This window comes from Bufo gargarizans, chromosome 4 (assembly GCF_014858855.1).
Source record: "Bufo gargarizans isolate SCDJY-AF-19 chromosome 4, ASM1485885v1, whole genome shotgun sequence".
NCBI lineage: Eukaryota > Metazoa > Chordata > Amphibia > Anura > Bufonidae > Bufo > Bufo gargarizans.
The window spans coordinates 213,417,990-213,440,822 of record NC_058083.1 but is presented as its reverse complement, the minus strand read 5'-3'; the positions used below and the strand labels follow the sequence as shown (position 1 = coordinate 213,440,822).

At 42.9% G+C, this 22,833-nt stretch overlaps 1 protein-coding gene across 2 annotated transcripts in view; it reads left to right on the top strand.

The window, feature by feature from the left end:
- LOC122934136 (probable cation-transporting ATPase 13A4) overlaps window positions 1–22,833 on the top strand; it is a 209,546-nt gene that overhangs the window by 134,897 nt on the left and 51,816 nt on the right. For both annotated transcript variants that reach the window (XM_044289352.1, XM_044289351.1), the window contains exons 23-24: window positions 7,708–7,817; window positions 12,174–12,270. In XM_044289352.1, the coding sequence (XP_044145287.1) occupies window positions 7,708–7,817; window positions 12,174–12,270 (207 nt within the window). The remainder of the gene's footprint in view (window positions 1–7,707; window positions 7,818–12,173; window positions 12,271–22,833) is intronic.

Below are 22,833 nucleotides of genomic sequence, written 5' to 3'. Positions count from 1 at the left end.
CCTTGGGGTACACCACTTATAACCCCGGACTGTTCTGATTAGGAATCAATGACCACAACTCTCTGCACACGGGCCGATTCAATCTTATTAAAGGGAACCTGTCATCAACTTTGTGCTGCCCATACTAAAGGCAGCATAAAGTAGAGACAGGCGAGTTGATTTCACCAGTCTGTCATTTAAAAGTTAATAGTAAGTGGTTGCCGAGAACAAACATCACAATCATTGCAGACTGAGCCTGGAAAAGAGTCATTGCCACCTGAGAAGAGTCATGGTTATTCATAAATTTCTGCTCTCCCTGCCCACCTGCTGATGACTGACAGTCTCCTATCGAGTTTTCTCTCTTTCTCTCTAGGAGAGAACTGCCAATCATCAGCAGATCAGTGGGAGTGCAGGTGGTTATGAATAACCATGACTCTTCTCAAGTAGATTTGACTATTTTCAAGGCCTGGGCTGTAATGATTATGATACTGGTTCTTGGCAACCACTTAATTTTAGCTCATGAGTGACACCGCTGAAATCAGCTTTTCTGTCACTATTTTATGCTGCCCTCATTGAGGTCAGCATAAAGTTGATGACAGGTTCCCTTTAAAGACTATACTTTCCAAGCCTATAGACCTTACTTTACCTATTAAATGTCTATGGGGGACAGTATCAAAAGCCTTTGCAAGATCCAGAAACACTACATCCACAGCCACCCCTCTATCCAGGCTTCTACTCACCTCCTCATAAAAGCAAATCAGCTTAGTCTGACAACTTCTGTTCTTGGTAAACCCATGTTGGTTATCACTTATAATATTTTTTACAGTCTCATACTCGTCAACGTAGTTCCCAGCAGTGACCTGGGAGTCCAAGATGCATCCAGACATCCCCAATGCTGTTTTCAAACCATTTTGGTGGTGTTTCCATCAATTTCTGACCTTTTCCTATGAACCAGGCACCCTCCCCTCTTCAGAGCAGGGGGTGCCTGGTTTAATATTCAGGTTCTCCCATTGACTTCCATTATGGCTTCCATTGTAGAGCACCCAAGCATCCCGATGTGTTTGGCCAGAGCATCCAAGCATTTTGGTGCTTGATCAACACTAATAGCCATCATTGAAGACTTTATTTGCACTATACCAATACAAGTCTGCCACCTAGTGGCCTATATTGGTAAAGTAATCTAATTGACTATGAAGCCTGCTTGAGGCTTCGAACAATTAGCGCAATGTAACGGGTTCCCCAATCTCAGCCGGGGAACACTGTTACCGGACCGGAAGTGCGCGCCTTCCGGTTCCGGGCTAATCAGATGCCGTAGTCACATTTGTCCACAGCATCTGAATGATAAGATGCATGCGATTAGCCTTATGGCTGATCGCATACATGTGCCACGGGCCTCTGCTATTTGAAATAGCAGAAACCCCACAGCTAAGGTGCCCACTGCACGTGCGAGCAGGCGCCATGTTTGTGGTCTGGACCTCCTCCGTACATGTATGGCAGAGGCCCTTAAGGGGTTAAAGTATTTTGTGGGATTTGTTTTGCTCTCTTTTGCTACCTGCTGTTCGTTTTGTATTTTTGCAAATTTTATCTCCATTTTACAGGTTTTATTAGGCCCTTTGTTAACTTCAAAGGCTACAGCTGACTATTCAGATTTGTATTTTTTAAATTCCTTTTTTGTAATTTACGTGTATTGTACTTTTTACAGTAGCTGTAAGCCATGGGGGGTTTAATATTTGCCCTTTATACTTGTTAAAGGAATACATTTTTTAGTGCAATTACTCAATGTGGTTTTAAAGCTCTCCCATTTATCCTCAGTATTACAGTATGTGAGAGTAGCTGTTCCCAGTCTATGCCCTGAAATGCTGCCCTGAACCCAGGGAAATTAGCCTTTTTAAAATTCATTGTTTTTGTTCTGCCTGACAGAGTTTGCTTCTTAGAATTTAGAGGGAATATCATTATATTGTGGTCACTATTACCTAGTGTTTCTTGAACAGTAACATTTCCAACAAGCTCTGCATCATTAGAAATTACCAGATCCAACAGAGAATATTCCCTAGTGGGAGCTTCTATAAACTGGCCCATAAAGTGGTCCTGCAGCAAGTTGAGGAATCTTCTTCCATTTGCGGTAGAGGCAGAACTATGACCCCAGTCAATGTCTGGGAAGTTAAAATCTCCCATTATGACCACTGTACCAGCCTGTGCAGCCCACTGGTTATAAAGTTGAGCTACTATCTCCTCTGTGATGTTAGGGGGTATATAGATTACACCAAGTATTCATTTTTTATATCCCTTTGAACTCCCACCCATAAGGTTTCAACATCCAACATCCTCACCATCCGCACCCACAACTGCCTCTTTCACACTTGTCTTCAGATCACTCTTCACATATAAGCACACACCACTGCCTTTTCTATTGACCCTGTCTTTCCTAAATAGTGTAAAATCCTCTATATAACAGCCCAGTCATAGGAAGAGTCAAACCATGTCTCAGCCACACCAACTACATCTCTGTGTTCTTCTAGTAACATAGTCTCAAACTCCCCTATTTTGTTTGCTAGACTTCTGGCATTTGAGAAAATACATTTTAAATTACTATTCACTGTAAAGTGCATATCCGGGAACTTTTTTGTTACCTTGGTTGATGTTTGTATGTAACAGGTTCTTGTTACCGGCAGCTCTATTTTTCACCGGTGTACAGTTCTGCCCAGTCTTCTCCCTACTTTCCTCACTAACCCCAGCCACACTAAATCCCTACTGTTCCCTCCTATATCCCATTCTCTATCTACACTATCTACCCCCTTATTTAGTATGTCCGCCACCCTCCCCCAAGATCCTAGTTTAAAAGCTCCTCCAGCATTCTAACAATTTTTTCCCCCAGGGCAGTTGCACCCTCCCCATTAAGGTGCAGCTCGTCCCTACTGTAGAGTCTGTAGCCGACAGAGAACTCAGCCCAGTTCTCCATGAACCCAAACCATTTCTTCCTGCACCATCTTCTGAGCTACTTATTTAACTCCCTAAGCTCCCGTTGTCTCTCTGGTGACGCTCGTGGCACTGGTAGTATTTCTGAAAACAGTACCTTGGAGGTCCTGGACTTGAGCTTCTCACCTAGTTCCCTAAAATAATTTTTAAGTACCTTCCATCTCTCCCTGACTTTTTCATTGGTGCCAATGTGTACCATGACCACCGGGTCTTCCTCAGCCCCAACCAGCAATATGTAAATCTGATCCTCAATATGCTGAACCTGAGCACCCGGAAGACAACACACTGTTCGGCATTCACGGTCTCTGCGACAGATGACCCTGTCTGTCCTCCTAATAATAGAGTCCCCTTCCACCAGCATCTGTCTGACCTTTGCTGCACTACTTTTCCCATCCTTCCTGTAGCAATCATTTTCCTGGTTGCTAGGAGAAATGCTGTGCTGCAGTGTTGCTGTCCCTGGGCCTTCAGCCCTGATATCAGACAAACAGGCATATTTACTAGGGGATTCCAGCTCAGGAATAGCCTCCCTGGCAATTTTCACTCTACCCTTTCTTCCTAAGTTAACGCTACTGCTAAATTCAGATCTTGCCCTTCTCCTATCTCCATTTCACTGACGCCACTCAGTGCCTGCACAGTGAGGTCTAAGCCTCTCTCCGGGTTTTCAATGCCCCTAAGTATTGTTGACTCCGATATTTTGCCTGGATGTCCACTTCTTGGCTTCAAAATGGATGGATGTACTTCATTGCATATTTTTCCAACTGTCATGGCACTCACATGGTGCAGTTTGCCAATTTTCTTGGCTGAGATACCGCTATCGATGAGCTGCATGATGCTGTTTCTCATTTCTTGGTAAATCTTCTAAATGGATGCTCCTAGATTTAAAACAGTGACCATTCGCTTGGGAATCAACCTAATAAGACAGTCAGCTATTAGGGAATGTGAGAGCAGGTTGTAATTTGTAGTATACAACAAGAAAATAATTATTCCACCACCAGGAGTAGAACAGTAACAATGCAGGTAACATGACAAGAATCTGCATAACTAATCATATGCAAAATAGTTGCAAGTCTAATTTATATATGAAAATAGAGATAAGCGAATTTATTTGCGGTGAATCGCATTAAAAAACAGCTATTTCCTGGCTTCAGAGAGACTTTATAGTGGTGTAGAACACTGTGCCTTGTAGTAGCACGCATAGGGAGTCTGCTCTGGTAGTGAAATAATACTGTGAGTCAGTATGACACTTATTTAAGCAGTCACGGGGCCAAAACTGACCCAATAACTCAAGTATGAACTCGATGTTAGCGTCCAGAAGAAGCGCACCATCATCTTCAGGATAGGTTATCAATATCAGATCTTCACAGGTCCAACTTCCAAGACTCCCTCTGATCAGCTGTTTAAATGAAACTCAGCGAAGGAGGAGCTGCCATTGCCCTTACTCACCACTGCGATGTCGATGGCAAGCAGGCAAACAGTGAAAATATATTGCTTACACGAAAGATGCGTTCTCTTTTAACAGCTGATGAGTGGGAGTGCCGGAAGTTGAACTCTTGCCGATCTGATACTGATAGCTTATCCTGAGAACAGGTCATCAATATAGGAAATGACCAACCCCTTTAACCTTGACCCTTATGACAGAGAGAAAAGGATTTCACTTATTTGCAATTTCAAGAGCTTTATTTTTTTCATAGAATTAATTTTCTCCTTCAGTCTGGGATCTCTTGATTGACTATGGAATATTCACACATATTTGTGTTTTGTCATTTTATTTAGCTGAGGATAACATTCAATTGAATTGTATAAGAAAAAAATAAAATTAGTAGGGTCCCGGAGGGATGCAGGTGCCGGGAAGCAGGTAGGGCCTCTTTCACACTTGCGTTGTCCGGATCCAGCGTGTACTCCACTTGCCGGAATTACACTCCGGATCCGGAAAAACGCAAGTGTACTGAAAGCATTTGAAAACGGATCCGTCTTCAAAATGCTTTCAGTGTTACTATGGCAGCCAGGACGCTATTAAAGTCCTGGTTGCCATGGTAGGAGCAGGGAGCGGGGGAGCAGCCCTCCGCGCGGCTCCCGGGGCGCTCCAGAGTGACGTCAGAGCGCCCCATGCGCATGGATGACGTGCCATGCGATCACGTCATCCATGCGCCCGGGGCGCCCTGACGTCACTCTGGAGCACCCTGGGAGCCGCACGGACGGTAAGTATGCTGCTCCCCCGCTCCCCACTACACTTTACCATGGCTGCCAGGACTTTAGCGTCCCGGCAGCCATGGTAACCATTCAGAAAAAGCTAAACGTCGGATCCGGCAATGCGCCGAAACGACGTTGAGCTTAAGGCCGGATCCGGATCAATGCCTTTCAATGGGCATTAATTCCGGATCCGGCCTTGCGGCAAGTCTTCAGGATTTTTGGCCAGAGCAAAAAGCGCAGCATGCTGCGGTATTTTCTCCGGCCAAAAAATGCTCCGTTCCGGGACTGAAGACATCCTGATGCATCCTGAACGGATTTAACTCCATTCAGAATGCATTAGGATAAAACTGATCAGGATTCTTCCAGCATAGAGCCCCGACGACGGAACTCTATGCCGGAAGAAAAGAACGCAGGTGTGAAAGAGCCCTAAGTATCCTCTAGAGGAGGGACCCAAGCATTATAGGGTCATGACATGTCTAGAGATTTTTACAGCCCTCTCTGAACTTTTGTATCTCTTTGGCTACTTTCACACTAGCGTTTTTTTGATTCTGGAAGACAGTTCCGTCAAAGGAACTGCCTGCCGGAACCAGCAAGCCGCGTACAAACGGAAAGCCAGTTTTCCGGATCTCTGAAATAACGGATCTGGTATAAATTTTCTTTCAAACATCAAAAGCCAAAATAGCTCCTTCTATGTCCCGGCGCATGCGCAGAACTGAAAAACGGATCTGGCAATGTGGCAATTTCTGGAACACTTGGTACCGGATCCGGCATTAATACATCTCTATGGAAATTAATGCCGGATCTGGCAAGTGCGGTAGTGTTTCAGGATTTTGGCCGGAACTGTGTCCTCTGTAATCCTTGCAATGTTATGTAAAGAACTATGGAACAATAAAATAAATAATAATTTGAATAGCACTTTGAATAAAATGCTATTTAAATAAACATTATTTATTATTAGTGTTGAAGTTAACGAAGATTTGAGTTAACTTTAAATTCGATCTGAATTTCAGTAAAAATTTAATTCCCCATGAATCTAAATTTCTTGGCGTTTTGTGGTAACAAGTAAATTTTTCCTGAAATGGCAGTCAAAAAATATATAATAAACACTCACTAGAAATGAGTGAAATATTACAAAATTTTCTTTGTGACTAATTACTTAGTCAGGAAGTGCATGTGTTTGTAAGTAGTGGGTGCAATGACAGGGAGCGGCGATTGGCGCCCTCAGTCATTGTACCCCTCAGATGCCGCTTTCATACATGATCACGGCTTCTGATATACATGACATGGTGTAAAATAATAAAAATAAAAAAATTATACTTACCTGCTCCATTTGCTTGGAATGGGCTGGCCACTAACCTTCCTATTTGAAGAGCTAACCGGCCGGCATGGTGACATCATACATCACAGCACATGGGATTTCGGCCGAGATCTTCAAGCAAAATGGCAGCGACCGGCCCATGGCGAACAAATGGAGCAGGTACATATATTTGTTTTGTTTCTTGCACTATTTCAGGTTAAATAGTTTCGCTACCATGAAGCACGAGGAAATTCGGCTTTGTGGCAAATGAAATTCATCCTGAAATTTGGATTAAAGTCCATTTAGTTGACTTTGATTCGCTCAACACTAATACTTACCTCAACCATTTGATTGCGGAGAGGCCATCGCGGACATCTTCATTGAAGAAAACGTGCCAATTCTTATGCGCACTGATGTGTGATGTCACAGCGTCTGACCAGCATGATCACATTAGCACGCAAGAGAATTGGCACATTTTCTTCAATCAAGATGGCGGTGACGGCTTCTACGTGATCAAATTAATGGGGTGGGTATGTTTTTTTTTTTATGTTTTAACCTCTGTTAAGCCCCTAATAGGCTAAGGCCTCTTTCACTCTGGCGTGTGCGCCCCGTTTCCGTATTGCGGACTGCATTTGCGGAACCGCAATACACGGGTGCCGTTCCATGGGAATTCCGCATCACAGATGCGGACTCATTCACTTGAATGGGTCCCCAAATCCGGAGATGCGGAATGGTGCGGAACGAAACCACGAAACGGAACCCTACAGAAGCACTACGGAGTGCTTCCATGGGATTTCGTCCCGTACTTCCATTCTGCAAAAAGATGGAACATGTCCTATCTTTTTGCGGAACGGCCAGATCGCGGACCCATTCAAGTGAATGGGTCCGCGATCCGCTGCGGCTGCCCCGCGGACTGTGCTCGTGTATTGCGGCCCGCATTTTGCCAGTGTGAAAGAGGCCTAAATGTGACTATGAGATGCTGCAATCAGCGTGGAACGTGGCATCTGTTGGGTTAAATGACATGGGGTGTCATTGCGTCCACTCCATACAATGGAATGTGATTCGTTGGAAGGTAATTTGCAATGAATCAAATTTCTTGTTGAAGTTCAGCGACGCAGTCAAATAAAAATTTTGAAAACTTCGCTCATCACTATTTATTATTTAAAAAAATATGAGAATTGATTTATATTATCAAAATGTGTGAACAGGCCTTTATGCACACGAATATTGGCAAAATGTTATTTACATACAAACTTCTTTTCCAGGCTTTGAAAATAGCTAATGCTGGCATTTCTTTATCTGAACAAGAGGCGTCTGTAGCAGCACCATTTAACTCACAGGTCACAAACATTTCATGTGTCCCAGACCTGCTGAAGTAAGTGATTTATCTACAGTATGGGGGTCTCTTCCTTTTAGAAGATACTTGTGTTTCATGCAGTGCAAATGCTTTATTAAACAGTGCAAACATTTTGCATAATTTTAGGCATTGCCTTTTATCACAGAATTTGAGTGAGGAGAAGAGATGTACATCGCCAGGCATCTCTTCCTTCTTGGCTTCATAAAGGGTGTTGCCCAAAACACTGACATATACAGTATTTGCACTGGAGCTTTACTAAAGCATTTGCACTGTATCACAACGGAAGTGTGTTGCTGGTCTGTAAACCGTATACCGGGGTGGGCTCCCCAGGATACAGCGAAATCACAAACGAGTAAAGCAACCCCAACACCAGCTTTTGCCAAAACAGAATTTTACTTAAATGTGGCAATAAACACAACCACAAATGCTGGGAACATATCATAAATTGACATACACCCAGCCTGAAGGCTGAGACACTTGTGCTGCTCAGCATGGCGCCCTCCAATGGATGCAGGAGGAAAAAGCAGTAATTTGCCTACTGGCAGGCACAACTAAACTGCCACACCTTACCTGTTATTACCCTAAAAGAAGAAAAATCACTGTATGGGTGTGTGGTATGGACTAGCCTGCGGTGCAGCACACCAGCTTACAATCTTACACAGATCTACAGTGTTCCCCCTCCCATAGCTGGTCCTGTAGCACGTGCCTGAGTATTCCTTCTGCGCAAAACACCAGCCTGGTTTGAGTTTGTGGGGATTTTATTAGCTCTCCCATGTGTAATGTCTCTTTAAGTTATGGAGTCCTTGCAATGAACAGTATTAACACTTGTGGCCTGACACAAACAGAAACCCTAACTAACTAACTACTACAGGCTTGATCTTACCCAACCGGGTCTGCTTTGCATCCACTGGTGACTCTGAACAGAACAAATGTCTCTCCAATGCGCATGCGGTACCACAGTGTATGTTGCTTTGTTCCTCTGTCTTATCAGCGTTCTTGGAAGCAATCCTTGTTCCTCTGGACAGGATCAGGGTCTTGAACATGATCAACTTCACTTACTTGTTGCTCTGGTCACTGAGGGATGCTCTCACACACAGTTCCTCAGTGTCTCTCAAAGCCTCACTCTAAGATGGCTGCTGCCTTCCTCTCCAGGCTTGTAACTCCACCCCTCTCATGAATGAGGAGATATATGTGCAGTCTGTAGCTGTGTTAGGAAACAGCAGCATCTTGTGGCCAAACAGCAGAATGTCAGTCCAGAACATTTAATTTAGGGCTCGTTCACATGACCATGCCGTATTTTGTGGTCCGCAAATTGCGGATCCGAAAAACATGGATGGCGCCCGTATGCCTTCCGCAATTTGCGGAACGGAACAGGAGGCCTATTATAGAAATGCCTATTCTTGTCCGCAAAATGGACAAGAATAGGACAGGACTCAAAATGCGGGGCCATGGAACGGAGCAACGGGTGCAGACAGCACACAGAATGCTAAATAAGTTTGTGTGAATGAACCCAGTATTCAGAGAAAGAGAGCTGTTTCGCCATCTCACAGGTCTACTAGGTAGATTGTGTAGATTGAGTTTTGGATAGTGGACCCTTGGGATGAGCACAATATGCTCAGACCTAAGAAGGAGTGCTGCATCTTCTTAGTATTTTCAGGTTTGGTTAAAATCTATAGAGTTTCAATGCTCATTTGGAAATTAGCTTAAGGTGCTGCTACCTATAAATTACACTACATAGTCTCCATGAGTGCTTAGGCCTCTTCCTAGGCCATTTGACATCACGTTTAGAGATGAGCGAATTGAATCCCAAGTGGAATTTGATCCGAATTTTAGGATAAATTTGTTTTGCTTTTGAAGCTGAATTTCCTCGTGCTTCGTGTTAGCGTATTGATTTAACCTGAAATAGTTTAAAAAAACTTAAAAATTCTTACTTACCACCTCCATTTGCTCGCAACGGGCCGCCAGCCGCCATCTTGATTGAAGATCTCAGCCTAAATCCTGTGCGTGTGATGAAGTAATCTCGCGCATCTCAAGATTTTGCTCCAGATCTTCAAGAAAAATGGCAGCGGCCGGCCCGTCGTGAGCAAATGGAGGGGGTAAGGCAACATCCACATGACAGTGAAAAAAAAGTCTGTTAAAAATGGACACATTGTCAGTTTATCATGGCCATTTTGCATCAGTGTGTGCATCCATTTTCTGTCCGTGTGTCCGTTTTTCATGTCCGTTTTGCATCTGTTTTGCATCAGTTTTTCATATCCGTTAAATATGGACATGAAAAATTGATGAATTTGATTGGCAGTTATTTCTAGACCCACCCTCCTGAGAACACCCACAGCTGCCCCAGCTTTAAAAATGCCCCCATGTAGGCCCCCAGCTAAAATAATTTCCCCATAGTGCAATAATTTTTTTATAGTGACCCCAGCTTTAATAATACATGGGGTAGGCCCCAAGCTAAAATAATGTCCCCATGCAGTGTAGTAATTATATTTTTTTCGTTACTGTCCCCAGCTTTAATAATGTCCCCCATGTAGGCACCCTGGTAAAATAATGTCCCCCATAGTGTAGGTATTATTTTTTTAATGCCCCCAGCTTTAATAATGCCCCCAATGTAGGGCCCCATCTTAAATAATTCCCCCCATGGTTTAAGTAATGGTCCCATAATGGCCCACCACAGTTTTTTTTTTGTCTCTTCTCTATTCACTGAACGTGACCTCCCGAATGACGTCATTGCGCGCTCTCACCTAGTTACGTCACCATGCATATCGCAGGTCCTTCGGCAGGTCCTGCTCAATGATGAGAGAAGAGACTGCCGCACCGCAAGTGGATGAGGTGAGTTTTTTTTTAACCCCTCCTGGGTAAAGTGTACCCATTTTTAACGGCCGTTAAATGGGTGCACTCCTGTCAATCGGCCGTTAAAAACTGTCCCATTGATTTCAATGTGTCCCTCTGACCGTTAACATGGCAAAAAATAGGACATGTCCTATTTTTGGACGGACGCTATTTACTGGCGGTTAAAAGAACGGTCATGTGAATAACCCTATAGACTTTAATCATGTGCATGTAGACTAAGTTTGATAGAATTTATTTATTTATTTTATTTTACGCAGTTTTTACACTCAGATGCCACGATCATGTATGAATGCTGCATCTGAGTGGTACAATGATGGGGGGGGGGCGCTATCGCAGCTCCCTGTCATTGCACCAGCTACTTACAAAAAATGTGCTTCGTAACAAAGTAATTCGCCACAGAGCAAATTTTGTTGTAAAATTCAGCGAATTAGCCGAATCAAACTTTTCATGAATTCGCTCATCTCTAATCACGTTCATTAGTCACACGGCCTAGACGCAGGTCAGTCCCATTCAAATGAGCTTGGCTTAATCTAATGCGCGGCACTGTGCTTGGTAAGCCGTGAGGCGGCCACAGCACTCATTTGGAGCTCCAGTAAACACTGTGTCTTCCTCAAACAGCTCGTCAGCTGATCATCTTGAGGATAAGCCGTCAATATGAAATTCCCAGAGAACCCCTTTAAAGAGGACCTTTCACCTGTAAAAACAATGTGAACTAAGTATGCTGACATGGAGAGCGGCGCCCGGGGATCTCACTGCACTTACTATTATCCCTGGGCGCCGCTCCGTTCTCCCGTTATGCCCTCCGGTATCTTCCCTCTGTAAGTTATAGTAGGCGGTGTCTGCCCTTGTCCTGTGGGCGTCTCCTTCTCCTAGGCTGCAGCGCTGGCCAATCGCAGCGCACAGCTCACAGCCTGGGAGAAAAAAACCTCCCAGGCTGTGAGCTCTGCGCTGCGATTGGCCAGCACGGGAGAACGGAGCGGCGCCCAGGGATAATAGTAAGTGCAGTGAGATCCCCGGGCGCCGCTCTCCATTTCAGCATACTTAGTTTACAGTGTTTTTACAGGTGAAAGGTCCTCTTTAACATTTTCCCTTAAAATAAAGGAAGTGATTTGCCATGTAATAGCAAATCATACTGATCAGTATCTGATCAGTGGGAGTCTGACACCCAGGATCACAGATCAGCTGTTCGAGAATGCAGCAGCGCTCCTGTGAGTGCCATAGCCTTCTCTCTGCTTTCCCTAGGCCAGTGACAACACGTTTATCGGTCTCATGGCCTAGGAGCAGCTCAGCCTCCTTGAAGTGAATGGGGCTGAGCACAGTACTAAGCACAGCCACTATACAATGTACGACGTTCTGCTTGGTAAGCACGGAGAAGGCCGCAGTGGTGCCTTCTCAAACAGCTTATTGGAGGGGGTCCCAGGTGTCAGACCCCCACCGATCAGAAACTGATGACCTATCCAGAGGACAGATCATCAGTTATAAAATCTTGGAAAACTCTCTTAATGTATTGTTTGTCCCCAACAGGGAAGGACGAGCAGCCATTGTCACATCGTTCTGCATGTTTAAATATATGGCTATGTTTGGACTGACTGAATATATTAACACATTGCTGTTATATTGGGTAAGATGTAACACACTGTAGTTTTTCTATTTCATTCTCATAATCATAGTAGATGGGAATATGTGCAGGAAAAGGCAGGACATATATAGAAGCGGTATATAGTATATGCATCCTAAGATATACCATAGCATACCTACATTTGAAGATGCTTATATTGCACCAATGTTTTTTGCTGTGTTAGCAGAGATTGTATTTATTCACATTAGTCCTTCTGCTCAGTTGCTAACTCAATTTCCTTATCTTACTCTAGGAAAACGTTTAGTGAAAGCCAATTGATCCCCATGTCAGTGTAGGAGGAATATACAGACTCCATCCATATTTTTCTCCCGTTCTTAATCTGACGCCAGTTCTGCATTACTGATAGCAATATGCAAGTCACTGCCAAATAAGGGGGTCATTTACTAACAGAAATTTGCCTATATATGGTGTATTTCTGGTGCAGATTGCCTTGCAAAGGTTATTTGCGCTACATCTGTGACTTTTCCCTGCTTGTGCCAGGTCTAAAAAAAGGGGCATGACATGGACGGGGATGGGCCGACCGTTTTATTAAAAACACCCTAACGTGATAGTTTCATCAATACATTATAAGATAGTTACAAAGATACAATGATCATAATTGTATGGTAAACCATACAATTATGGTCATTGTATCTTTGTAACTATCTTATAATGTATTGATGAAACTATCACGTTAGTGTGTTTTTAATAATAATTGTTTTTGAGTGCACCGTGTACCTGTAGATATTCTGCGTCATCAGGGCTGTATACATAGGGCACTGTTGGTCTTGTAATGTAGGTTTGTCTTTTATAGGAGTATACCCAGGGGCATTCCCCCTCCCACCTGTACTTGACAGGGTATAGCAGGAATGGGTAGCTGAGGATCGAGGACAGAGAGTCCCCACCCTTAGGGGATGTCTCTGGGCAGAGGGCTAGACTAGGGTACAAGTGTAGGGACAATCATCCCTCTCCCCAACATCACGCATCTCCCCGCCCCCCCCTTCCCCTCCCTCGAAAACTGGCCCACCGAACACCCTGATGGCACTACCTATATTGTTATGTGTAGTATACGTCAATTTAGCAATAATTAAAATTTAATCTTTCTATATAAGGGTTATTTCTATACGCTGGACTTAACTATTTTTCTTGATTGACCCATTATGAACATTTGATTCACATGTGCTGGACCTTATTATCTTAATAAATGACACCTCACATGTTTTTTGAGTGCTTTATTGTGGAGCACAAAGGTACATAACAGAGATGTTTCGGCACACGACCTTCCTCCAGCTGTATACAGTATGCCACCACCTATAAACCTAGTGGACCCACAGTGTTGGTGCCAGCCCTGTCCTTTTTACCTTTGACATAATAGGTCACTAAGTAATGTAATACATAGTTATCACAGACACATATAATATTCATAAAATACATAGAAAAGAACAGTATTTTCTACATGTGGTACCATATGGGTCTGTGGTCACTAACTGTTCGAAAAAAATATAATAAAAAGAACAATGTACTGTAATGATAACAGATCCAGCAGTAAGATGCTGTAGAAGAAGTCCTGGGCTCTGATCTGCTTGTAAATCCATGTCTGTGATCAGTCAGCACCACCACCATCCCTGTAAGGCTGGTTTCACGCGGGCGTTGCTGGTAAAGATGCGATTGCGTTGCGGGAACATGCACAATTTTTCCACGCGAGTGCAAAACATTGTAATGCGTGAGAAAAATCGGCATGTTTGGTACCCAAACCCGAACTTCTTCACAGAATTTTGGGTTTGGGTTAGGTACAGAATGCATAGTACAATAGGGCTGGAGGGGTTAAAAAAAATGTTTTTTTTTAATTTTTTTTACTCACCTTAATCCACTTGCTCGCGCAGCCCGACTTCTCTTCTGTCTTCTTCTTTGAGGAATAGGATCTTTGATGACGTCACTGCGCTCATCACATGGTCCATCACATGATCTTTTACCAGAGTTAATTTTTATTTTATTTTTTTAACCCCTCCAGCCCTATTCTGTGATAAGAATGCTATTATTTTCCCTTATAACCATGTTATAAGGGAAAATAATAAAGATCAGGTCCCCATCAGGATCGTCTCCTAGCAACCGTGCGCGAAAATCGCGCCGCATACGCACTTGCTCGCGGATGCTTGCGATTTTCACGCAGCCCTATTAACTTCTATGGGGCCTGTGTTGCGTGGAAAATGCTGAATATAGAACATGCTGCAATTTTCACGCAACGCACAAGTGATGCGTGAAAATCATTGCTCATGTGCACAGCCCCATAGAAATTAAAGGGTCCGGATTCAGTGCGGGTGCAATGCGTTCACCTCACGCATCGCACCCGCGCGGAAATCTCGCCCGTCTGAAAGAGGCCTAAAGAGAGCATAGAAGATAAGATAGTAACGTGGCTGTGGCACTAATCAGAGTCATAAGGAGTTGGCGGAACCTGGGATCATGTACAGTACTCAAAGTGCTGTAAGGACTAACCCTTACAGGATAGCTGACAAGCATCTGCACATGGGTGTAAATAGTCAGGTGCAAGAACATTATACCTTTCTGTAGTGTAGAACTATATGGTGTTTTTTTTTTTTTTTTTGCTATAATGTGGGTTTTCTGAGATATGGTGCTATTATACAATTGCATACCTTTAATAATTGCTACTTATGCTGCTGTTTTCATTTTCATAACTAGATGGTTGGGGCTCCATCTTATTTTGCTATGAGGCCCTATGAATCATAGTTACACCCCACAGCTGCTCTAAGAGTAGTATGCAGAGCAGGCATTTCTGTCGTGTAACTAGTAAGCGCTGGACAATGCGCAATGCACCAATGAAATCTCAGATGTCTGTATGTAAATACAAAAACAAGATGCCTACAAGGGTTATCCAATGTATGGCTGATCACTAAGGCTTAGATTTTTCATGCTTAAGTAGTGCTCTAGGATAATCTGATTTTCTAAACCTATTAGTAACATCAATATATAGTATAATAGTGAACTTGCAGTTAGCGTCAGATGTGATCCTGTTAACTTAGGAGAACTGACTGCAAGGAATAGACTGGAATGTCTGGGAGTAAAAGCTACTATTATGTAGTACTGATTTGCAGTCGCTAGGTTTAGTGTAAAGATCTAGTGTCAATTAGCCACCCACCAGTCCATTGTATCCAGGAAACTCAATTTGTTAGTGGCCCAAGTGGTGAACTTCAGTGTAGGCCAAATGGAATTCAGATCAGATACAAAGGTTCCAAACAACCTCATGTCATCCACCCAGACTGAAAGGTTATCTGTGCCATGCTTTACAATACTTCAGATAAAATGTATAGTAATACAATGCATAGTAATATCATTACCACTCTGTTTGCTTAACTGGGCACCATCTTTACAGCCCATTGTTTTCCCTTGCTGCTGGAGATAATCTCTGAAAAGAAAGTGGTTACTATACAAGACAATCAAAGGGAACCCTCGCCAAAGGCAGCATAATATAGTGACAGACCCTCTGATTTAAGTAGGCTGTTACTTCTGGGCTAGTATTCAGTACTTACAGTCCAGACAGAGCAGATCTCACAGCGCATGCAGGCTTTGTGAGGAAGATACATCTGATGACACTCGTAGCTTCACCATCTCCTGCCTCCTGCCCATGACTGGCAAGTTTCTCTCCTATGCGTAACATGAAAGAAACTCACCAAGAGGTGAGGGAAGACGCGGCTGTGAGTCTCATCAGACTCATCTTCCTCGCAAAGCTGGTGCAAGTTACAAGGTTTGGCCTGTCAGTACTATAAAAGTACTGAGTTCTAGCCCAGAAGTGACAGCCCTATGATGACTTCAGCTAGGGAAGAATAGTAGAGGTGACAGGTTCACTTTAAAAAGGTTGTCCAGCTTCCAATATTGATTATCTATCCTTAGAATAGGTCATCAATATCAGAGTGGGGGGTCCTAATCCAGGGAACCCCACTAATTAGCTGTTTAAGACAAGATGTAATTACAGCTCCTCTGTCCCAATGACTTGAATGGGAAGGAGCAGTTGTATTTATTCTATGTCCCAATCAAGTGCAATGTCGACTGTGAACTCTGTGGTTTCTTCAAACATCTGATCACCGGGTTGTCAGGAGTCAGAATGTTGCCTATCAGATATTAATGACCTATCCTGAGCATAGGTCATAAATGTCAGAAATCGGACAACCCCTTTATCAGTGATTTAACAATTGCCCTCTGTTGGGCCATTGTGCTCTTGTTCTCCAGAATCAATAATATGGGCCTAATACCTATGTCATCAATGAAGAATGTACTGTATATAGATTAGTTACATCAAAGGATGCCAAGACAGATCCTAGATCAGATTCTCACTAAGGTTAGTATTTATAACCCTAGTTAACCCTAGTTGTCGACCCAGAAACATTTTCTTGCAGTCCAACATAACATCTCACAACTTCCAGGTCATTGGTCATGTCCCATCACCAAGATGTGTCAGATACTACATATAGTATAATAATTATATGCCGTAGGTGATATGTCAGCAGTGGCACAATTGAGTTTCCGTCCACACAGGATGTAATTTGTAGCAGAAAAAAACATAAATCACATGTGGAGTTGTTGAGGATTTTGCTACATACAGTAGTAGCTGTAGATTTCATTCTGTGCATTGCAAAGGGTAAAATCCAGTATAGGAATCTGCAGCATACATTGACATGCTGCGGCTTTAGAATCCATATTGCAGGTAAATTTTATTATGCAAATTTGTTTCCAAAATTGTGGATGAGATTTCTTAAAAAAAGCGATAAATGTCTGATGGGGGAAGGGGAGTACAACCACTGCGACCCTCTCCAATCACAACAATTGGGATCCATTTTAATGGCGTGGCAGTAAAGCCTAGACACCGAAGCTCCATTTAAACTGTATTGGACTACTGGAGATAGGCGAGCACTATACTTGGGTATATTTGGCGGTCCTATATACTTTAAATGGATTGGTGGTGTGCACATACAAAACTGTTTAATTCAAATTACAGGCACAGGACCCCTGTTCTAGTGATTAGTGGGAGTCGCAGCAGTCTGACCACCCAGATTTGATCACCTATCCTGTGAAATGGTTATAAGTTGTCATTCTGGGAAAACTCTTTTATTGCTATGGATGGATATGCTTTTTACTATGGCAGGAATTTCTACATGAATGTACACTCACCTAAAGAATTATTAGGAACACCTGTTCTATTTCTCATTAATGTGATTATCTAGTCAACCAATCACATGGCAGTTGCTTCAATGCAGGTAGGGTTGTGGTCCTGGTCAAGACAATCCCCTGAACTCCAAACTGAATGTCAGAATGGGAAAGAAAGGTGGGCTACAACAGCAGAAGACCCCACCGGGTACCACTCATCTCCACTACAAATAGGAAAAAGAGGCTACAATTTGCACAAGCTCACCAAAATTGGACTGTTGAAGACCGGAAAAATGTTTCCTGGTCTGATGAGTCTCGATTTCTGTTGAGACATTCAAATGGTAGTGTACGAATTTGGCGTAAACAGAATGAGAACATGTATCCATCATGCCTTGTTACCACTGTGCAGGCTGGTGGTGGTGGTGTAATGGTGTGGGGGATGTTAGGAAAACTAGAGGAATGGTCGAAAATCTGGCAACTAAAATTTAATGTTGATAAGTGCAAGATAATGCACCTGGGGCGTAAAAAACCCAAGAGCAGAATATAAAATCGGTGATACAGTCCTAACCTCAGTATCTGAGGAAAGGGATTTAGGGATCATTATTTCAGAAGACATAAAGGTAGGCAGACAATGTCATAGAGCAAATGCTAGCAGAATGCTTGGATGTATAGGGAGAGGCATTACCAGTATAAAGAGGGAGGTGCTCATGCCGCTCTGCAGAGCACTAGTGAGACCTCATTTGGAGTATTGTGCGCAGTACTGGAGACCATATCTCCAGAAGGATATTGATACTTTGGAGAGAGTTCAGAGAAGAGCTACTAAACTAGTACATGGATTGCAGGATAAAACTTACCAGGAAAGATTAAAGGACCTTAACATGTATAGCTTGGAAAAAAAACGAGACAGAGGGGATATGATAGAAACTTTTAAATACATAAAGGGAATCAACAAGGTAAAAGAGGAGAGAATATTTAAAAGAAGAAAAACTGCTACAAGAGGACATAGTTTTAAATTAGAGGGGCAAAAGATTAAAAGTAATATCAGGAAGTATTACTTTACTGAGAGAGTAGTGGATGCATGGAATAGCCTTCTTGCAGAAGTGGTAGCTGCAAATACAGTGGAGGAGTTTAAGCATGCATGGGATAGGCATAAGGCCATCCTTCATATAAGATAGGGCCAGGGGCTATCCATAGTATTCAGTATATTGGTCAGACTAGATGGGCCAAATGGTTCTTATCTGCCGACACATTCTATGTTTTCTGGGCACACTTTAGATCCCATAGTGCCAATTGGCCATCATTTAAATGCCACGGGCTACCTGAGCATTGTTTCTGACCATGTCCATCCCTTCATGACTAGTGTTGATCACAAATATTCGAATTGCGAATTTTAATCGCGAATATCGGCACTTTAAGAATTCGCGAATATTTCGAATTTCGCAAAATATATTCGTAATTGCGAATATTTGATTTTTGTGAAAATACCAGTTTCGTGCGAATTTTTATGCGAAAATTTGTATGCAAATTTTATGTGAATTTTTGCAATCAAGAAAATAATGCCTGGAGATCATGAATTCGCGAATTCTCGAATATATGGCAAATATTCGCCCAAATATTCACGAAATATCGCGAATTCGAATATTGCCCCTGCCGCTCATCACTATTAATTACCACCATGTACCCATCCTCTGATGGCTACTTCCAGCAGGATAATGCACCATGTCACAAAGCTCGAGTCATTTCAAATTGGTTTCTTGAACATGACAATGAGTTCACTGTACTAAAATGGTCCCCACAGTCACCAGATCTCAACCCAATAGAGCATTTTTCGGGATGTGGTGGAACGGGAGCTTCGTGCCCTGGATGTGCATGCCTCAAATCTCCATCAACTGCAAGATGTTATCCTATCAATATGGGCCAACATTTCTAAAGAATGCTATCAGCACCTTGTTGAATCAATGCCACGTAGAATTAAGGCAGTTCTGAAGGCAAAAGGGGGTCCAACACCGTATTAGTATGGTGTTCCTAATAATTCTTTAGGTGAGTGTATATTTGTATATAATTATGGTAATATTTTTATACTCATTGATATAAAAAAAAATGCACCCATATAGAAATGTTTGCTTCCAAATGCAGCATGCATCTGTCTCAGGCAGATATATAATTGATTACAGATATGGTCGGCTTAGACACTGGGCCTTGCCACAAGAGGGTGTAAAAGTGCTTCCCTATAAAAAAAAAAGGCTCTCAGAGGCTACGTTCGAATAGTGTAGCTCTTGGTTAGAGTTTGTTGACTGCTAGATACAGTGCCTTGAAAAAGTTTTCATACCCCTTGAACATTTCCACATTTTTTCAAGTTACACCCACAAATTTAAATGTATTTTATTGGGATTTTATGTGAAAGACCAACATAAAGTAGTAAGTATGTGTGATGTGAGAAAGAAAATGATACATGATTTTCAAAATGTTTTAGAAATAAAAATCTGGAAAGTTTGACGTGCATTTGTAATCAGCCCTAGAATCAAAACTTTGCATCTAAAGGCTGACATTTTTGCTACTTCTTCTTTGCAAAATAGCCAAATCAGTCAGATTGGACGGAGGGTACAAAAATTTTCACACAGATTTTCAATGAGATTTAGTTCTGGACTTTGACTGAGCCATTCTAACACAGGAATATGCTTTGATCTAAACCATTCAATTGTAGCTCAGGCTATATGTTTAGGGTCGTTGCCTTACTAGAAGGTGAACCTCCAACCCAGTCTCAAGTTTATTGCAGCCTCTACCAGGTTCTAGTCCGGGATTAGACTGTATTTAGCTCCATCCATCTTCCCATCAGCTTCCCTGACCTTGCTAAATAAAAGCATCCCCACAGCATGATGCTGCCACCATCATGTTTCTCTGTGGGGATGGTGCGTTCATTGTGATTTGCAGTATTAGTTTTCTGCCAGATATAGCTTTTTGCATTTAGGCCAAAATGTTCAGTTTTGGTCTCATCCAACCAGAGCACCTTCTTCCAAATGTTTGCTGTGTCCCATTCATCGCTTGTGGAAAAATGCAAACAGGACTTGTTATGGCTTGCTTTCAAAAATGGCTTTATTCTTGCCACTCTTCCATAAATCCAAATTTGTGGAGTACATAACTTATAGTTGTCCTGTGGGTGGATTCTCCCACCTAAGCTGTGGATCTCTGCAGCTCCTCAAGAGTGACCATGGGCCTCTTGGCTGCTCCTCTAATTAGGGATCTCCTGGCCTGGGCTGTCAATTCAGGTGGATGGCAATGTCTTGTTTGGTGTGCAGTTCTGACATACTCCTTCCATTTTCAGATGATGGTTTGAACAGTGCTCAGCAAGATGTTGAGAGCTTGGATCATTTTTCACAACCTAATCCTGCTTTACACTTCTCCATAACTTTATCTCTGATCTGTCTGGTGTGTTCCTTGGTTTTCATGATGCTGTTTGATTGCTTATGTTCACTAACAAACCTATGAGGCCTTCACAGAACAGCTGCAGTTATACTGACAATAAATTCCACAGATGGACTCTATTTACTAATTTTGTGGCTTCTGAAAGCAATTGGTCACACTGGATTTTATTTAGGGGTATCAGAGTACAGGGGGCTGATACAAATACACACCACACTTTTCAGATTTTTATTTATAAAAAATGTTAAAAAACAATTTTCTTTTCACTTCACACATATGTACTACTTTGTGTTGGTCACATAAAATCTCAATAAAATACATTTACATTTGTGCGTGTAGCGTGAAAATTTTTTGAAAAGTTCAAGGAGTATGATTACTTTCGTGGTACTGTATGCCTCCACAACTACAACAGCACCCAATACATGACAGTCAGCTACCCTTTGTCTGCAGTGGTGTCATGAATGATAAACCTGCACTGCTGGATTGGACTGGAACCGTCATTTTTAGCAACAGGTTCTGTTTGAAATACCCAACTGCTGGTGGCATGATCTAGGGAGCCATCACATATGACACTCGGTCACCCCCTCACAAGGAACACTAAGAGCTCTGCGCTATGTGCAAGCCACCCTGCATCCACATATGTTGCCTCTCATGGCAGAGCTTTTAGTTTTTTTCCAGCATTTTTCAGAAGAATAATACTCTCCCCCACACAGAAAGGGTTTCCCAGTAATGTCTCTCCCAGATTGCAACACTTCCTTGGCTGGCCTGGTTGCCATGTTTATCATCAAATCATTTATGGGACCAGATGGGATGCAGCTTTGGCAACCTATGAATGTGCAGCATCTACAGGCTAGCTGCATAATCTATGGGTAAATATGCCACAAGATACCATACGGAATCTGTGTGCCTCCATGCTTAACTGTATCTCATCCTGTATCCAGGCTAGCGGAGGCCTAAAAGTAGTTGAGCTTATCCTTTTGCTCTAAAATTGTAATCACATACATACTGTATATCAGGGGTGGCCAACCCGTGGCTCTTGAGCCGCATGCAGCTCTTTGCTTCTTCTAGTGCGGCTCTAGCTGTGGACCAGGGAAGCATTTAGGCCAGCTCACTCTCCACCCCATGCTCAGATCTCTTTTCCTGACCGGGCACTGTTGCTACTTTGCATCTCCAGCTCACCCTCCACTACATCCTGATGTACACAGTGTGAGAACGTAATACGTGGAGACACGCACTATAACCTGACGTTGTACTCATAAAGTCACAGTGGAGAGCGTGTCAGACCTGCAGAGTAGCAGGTGCTTGAGCAGGAGCCCAGTGCCTGATCAGGAGAGGGAAAATATTTTTTTAAATTATAGAACTGAGCATGGGGGTCTAATCTAAGCATGGGAGGTTCTGATCTGAGCATGGGGGGACCTAATCTGGGCAATAGGGGTCTGATCTGAGCATGGGGGGGCTGATCTGGGCAATAGGGGCCTGATCTGAGCATGGGGGTCAGATTTGAGCTTGGGGGGGAGATCTGAGCATGGGGGTTCAGATTTTAGCATGGGGGGCATATCTGAGCATGGGGGGTCTTGTTTGAGCATGGGTTGGTCAGGTCTGAGCATGGGGGGTCACATATGAGAAGGGGGAGATCTGAGCATGGGGGTGGTCTGAGCATGGGGGGGAGATCTGAGCACTGGGAGTCTGATTTGTGTTGTCTGATCCGAGCTTTGGGGGGCCTTATTTTGGGGGTCTGATTTGGCTGTCTGATGAGGTTTGGGGATCTTATTTTAGGTCAGATGAGGATTGGGGATCTGATTTAGTAGTCTGATCTGAGGTCTGATGAAAAATATTTTTTTTTTCTCTTTTTCTCTGCTAATGAAAAAGAAAAATATTTTTATAAGACCTCAGATCAGATGAAAAATATGTTCTCTTATTTTTCATTGTTAAAACCGAGGTGCGTTTTGTAGGTCGAGAAATACGGTGGCTCGTGTGTAAATATATAGC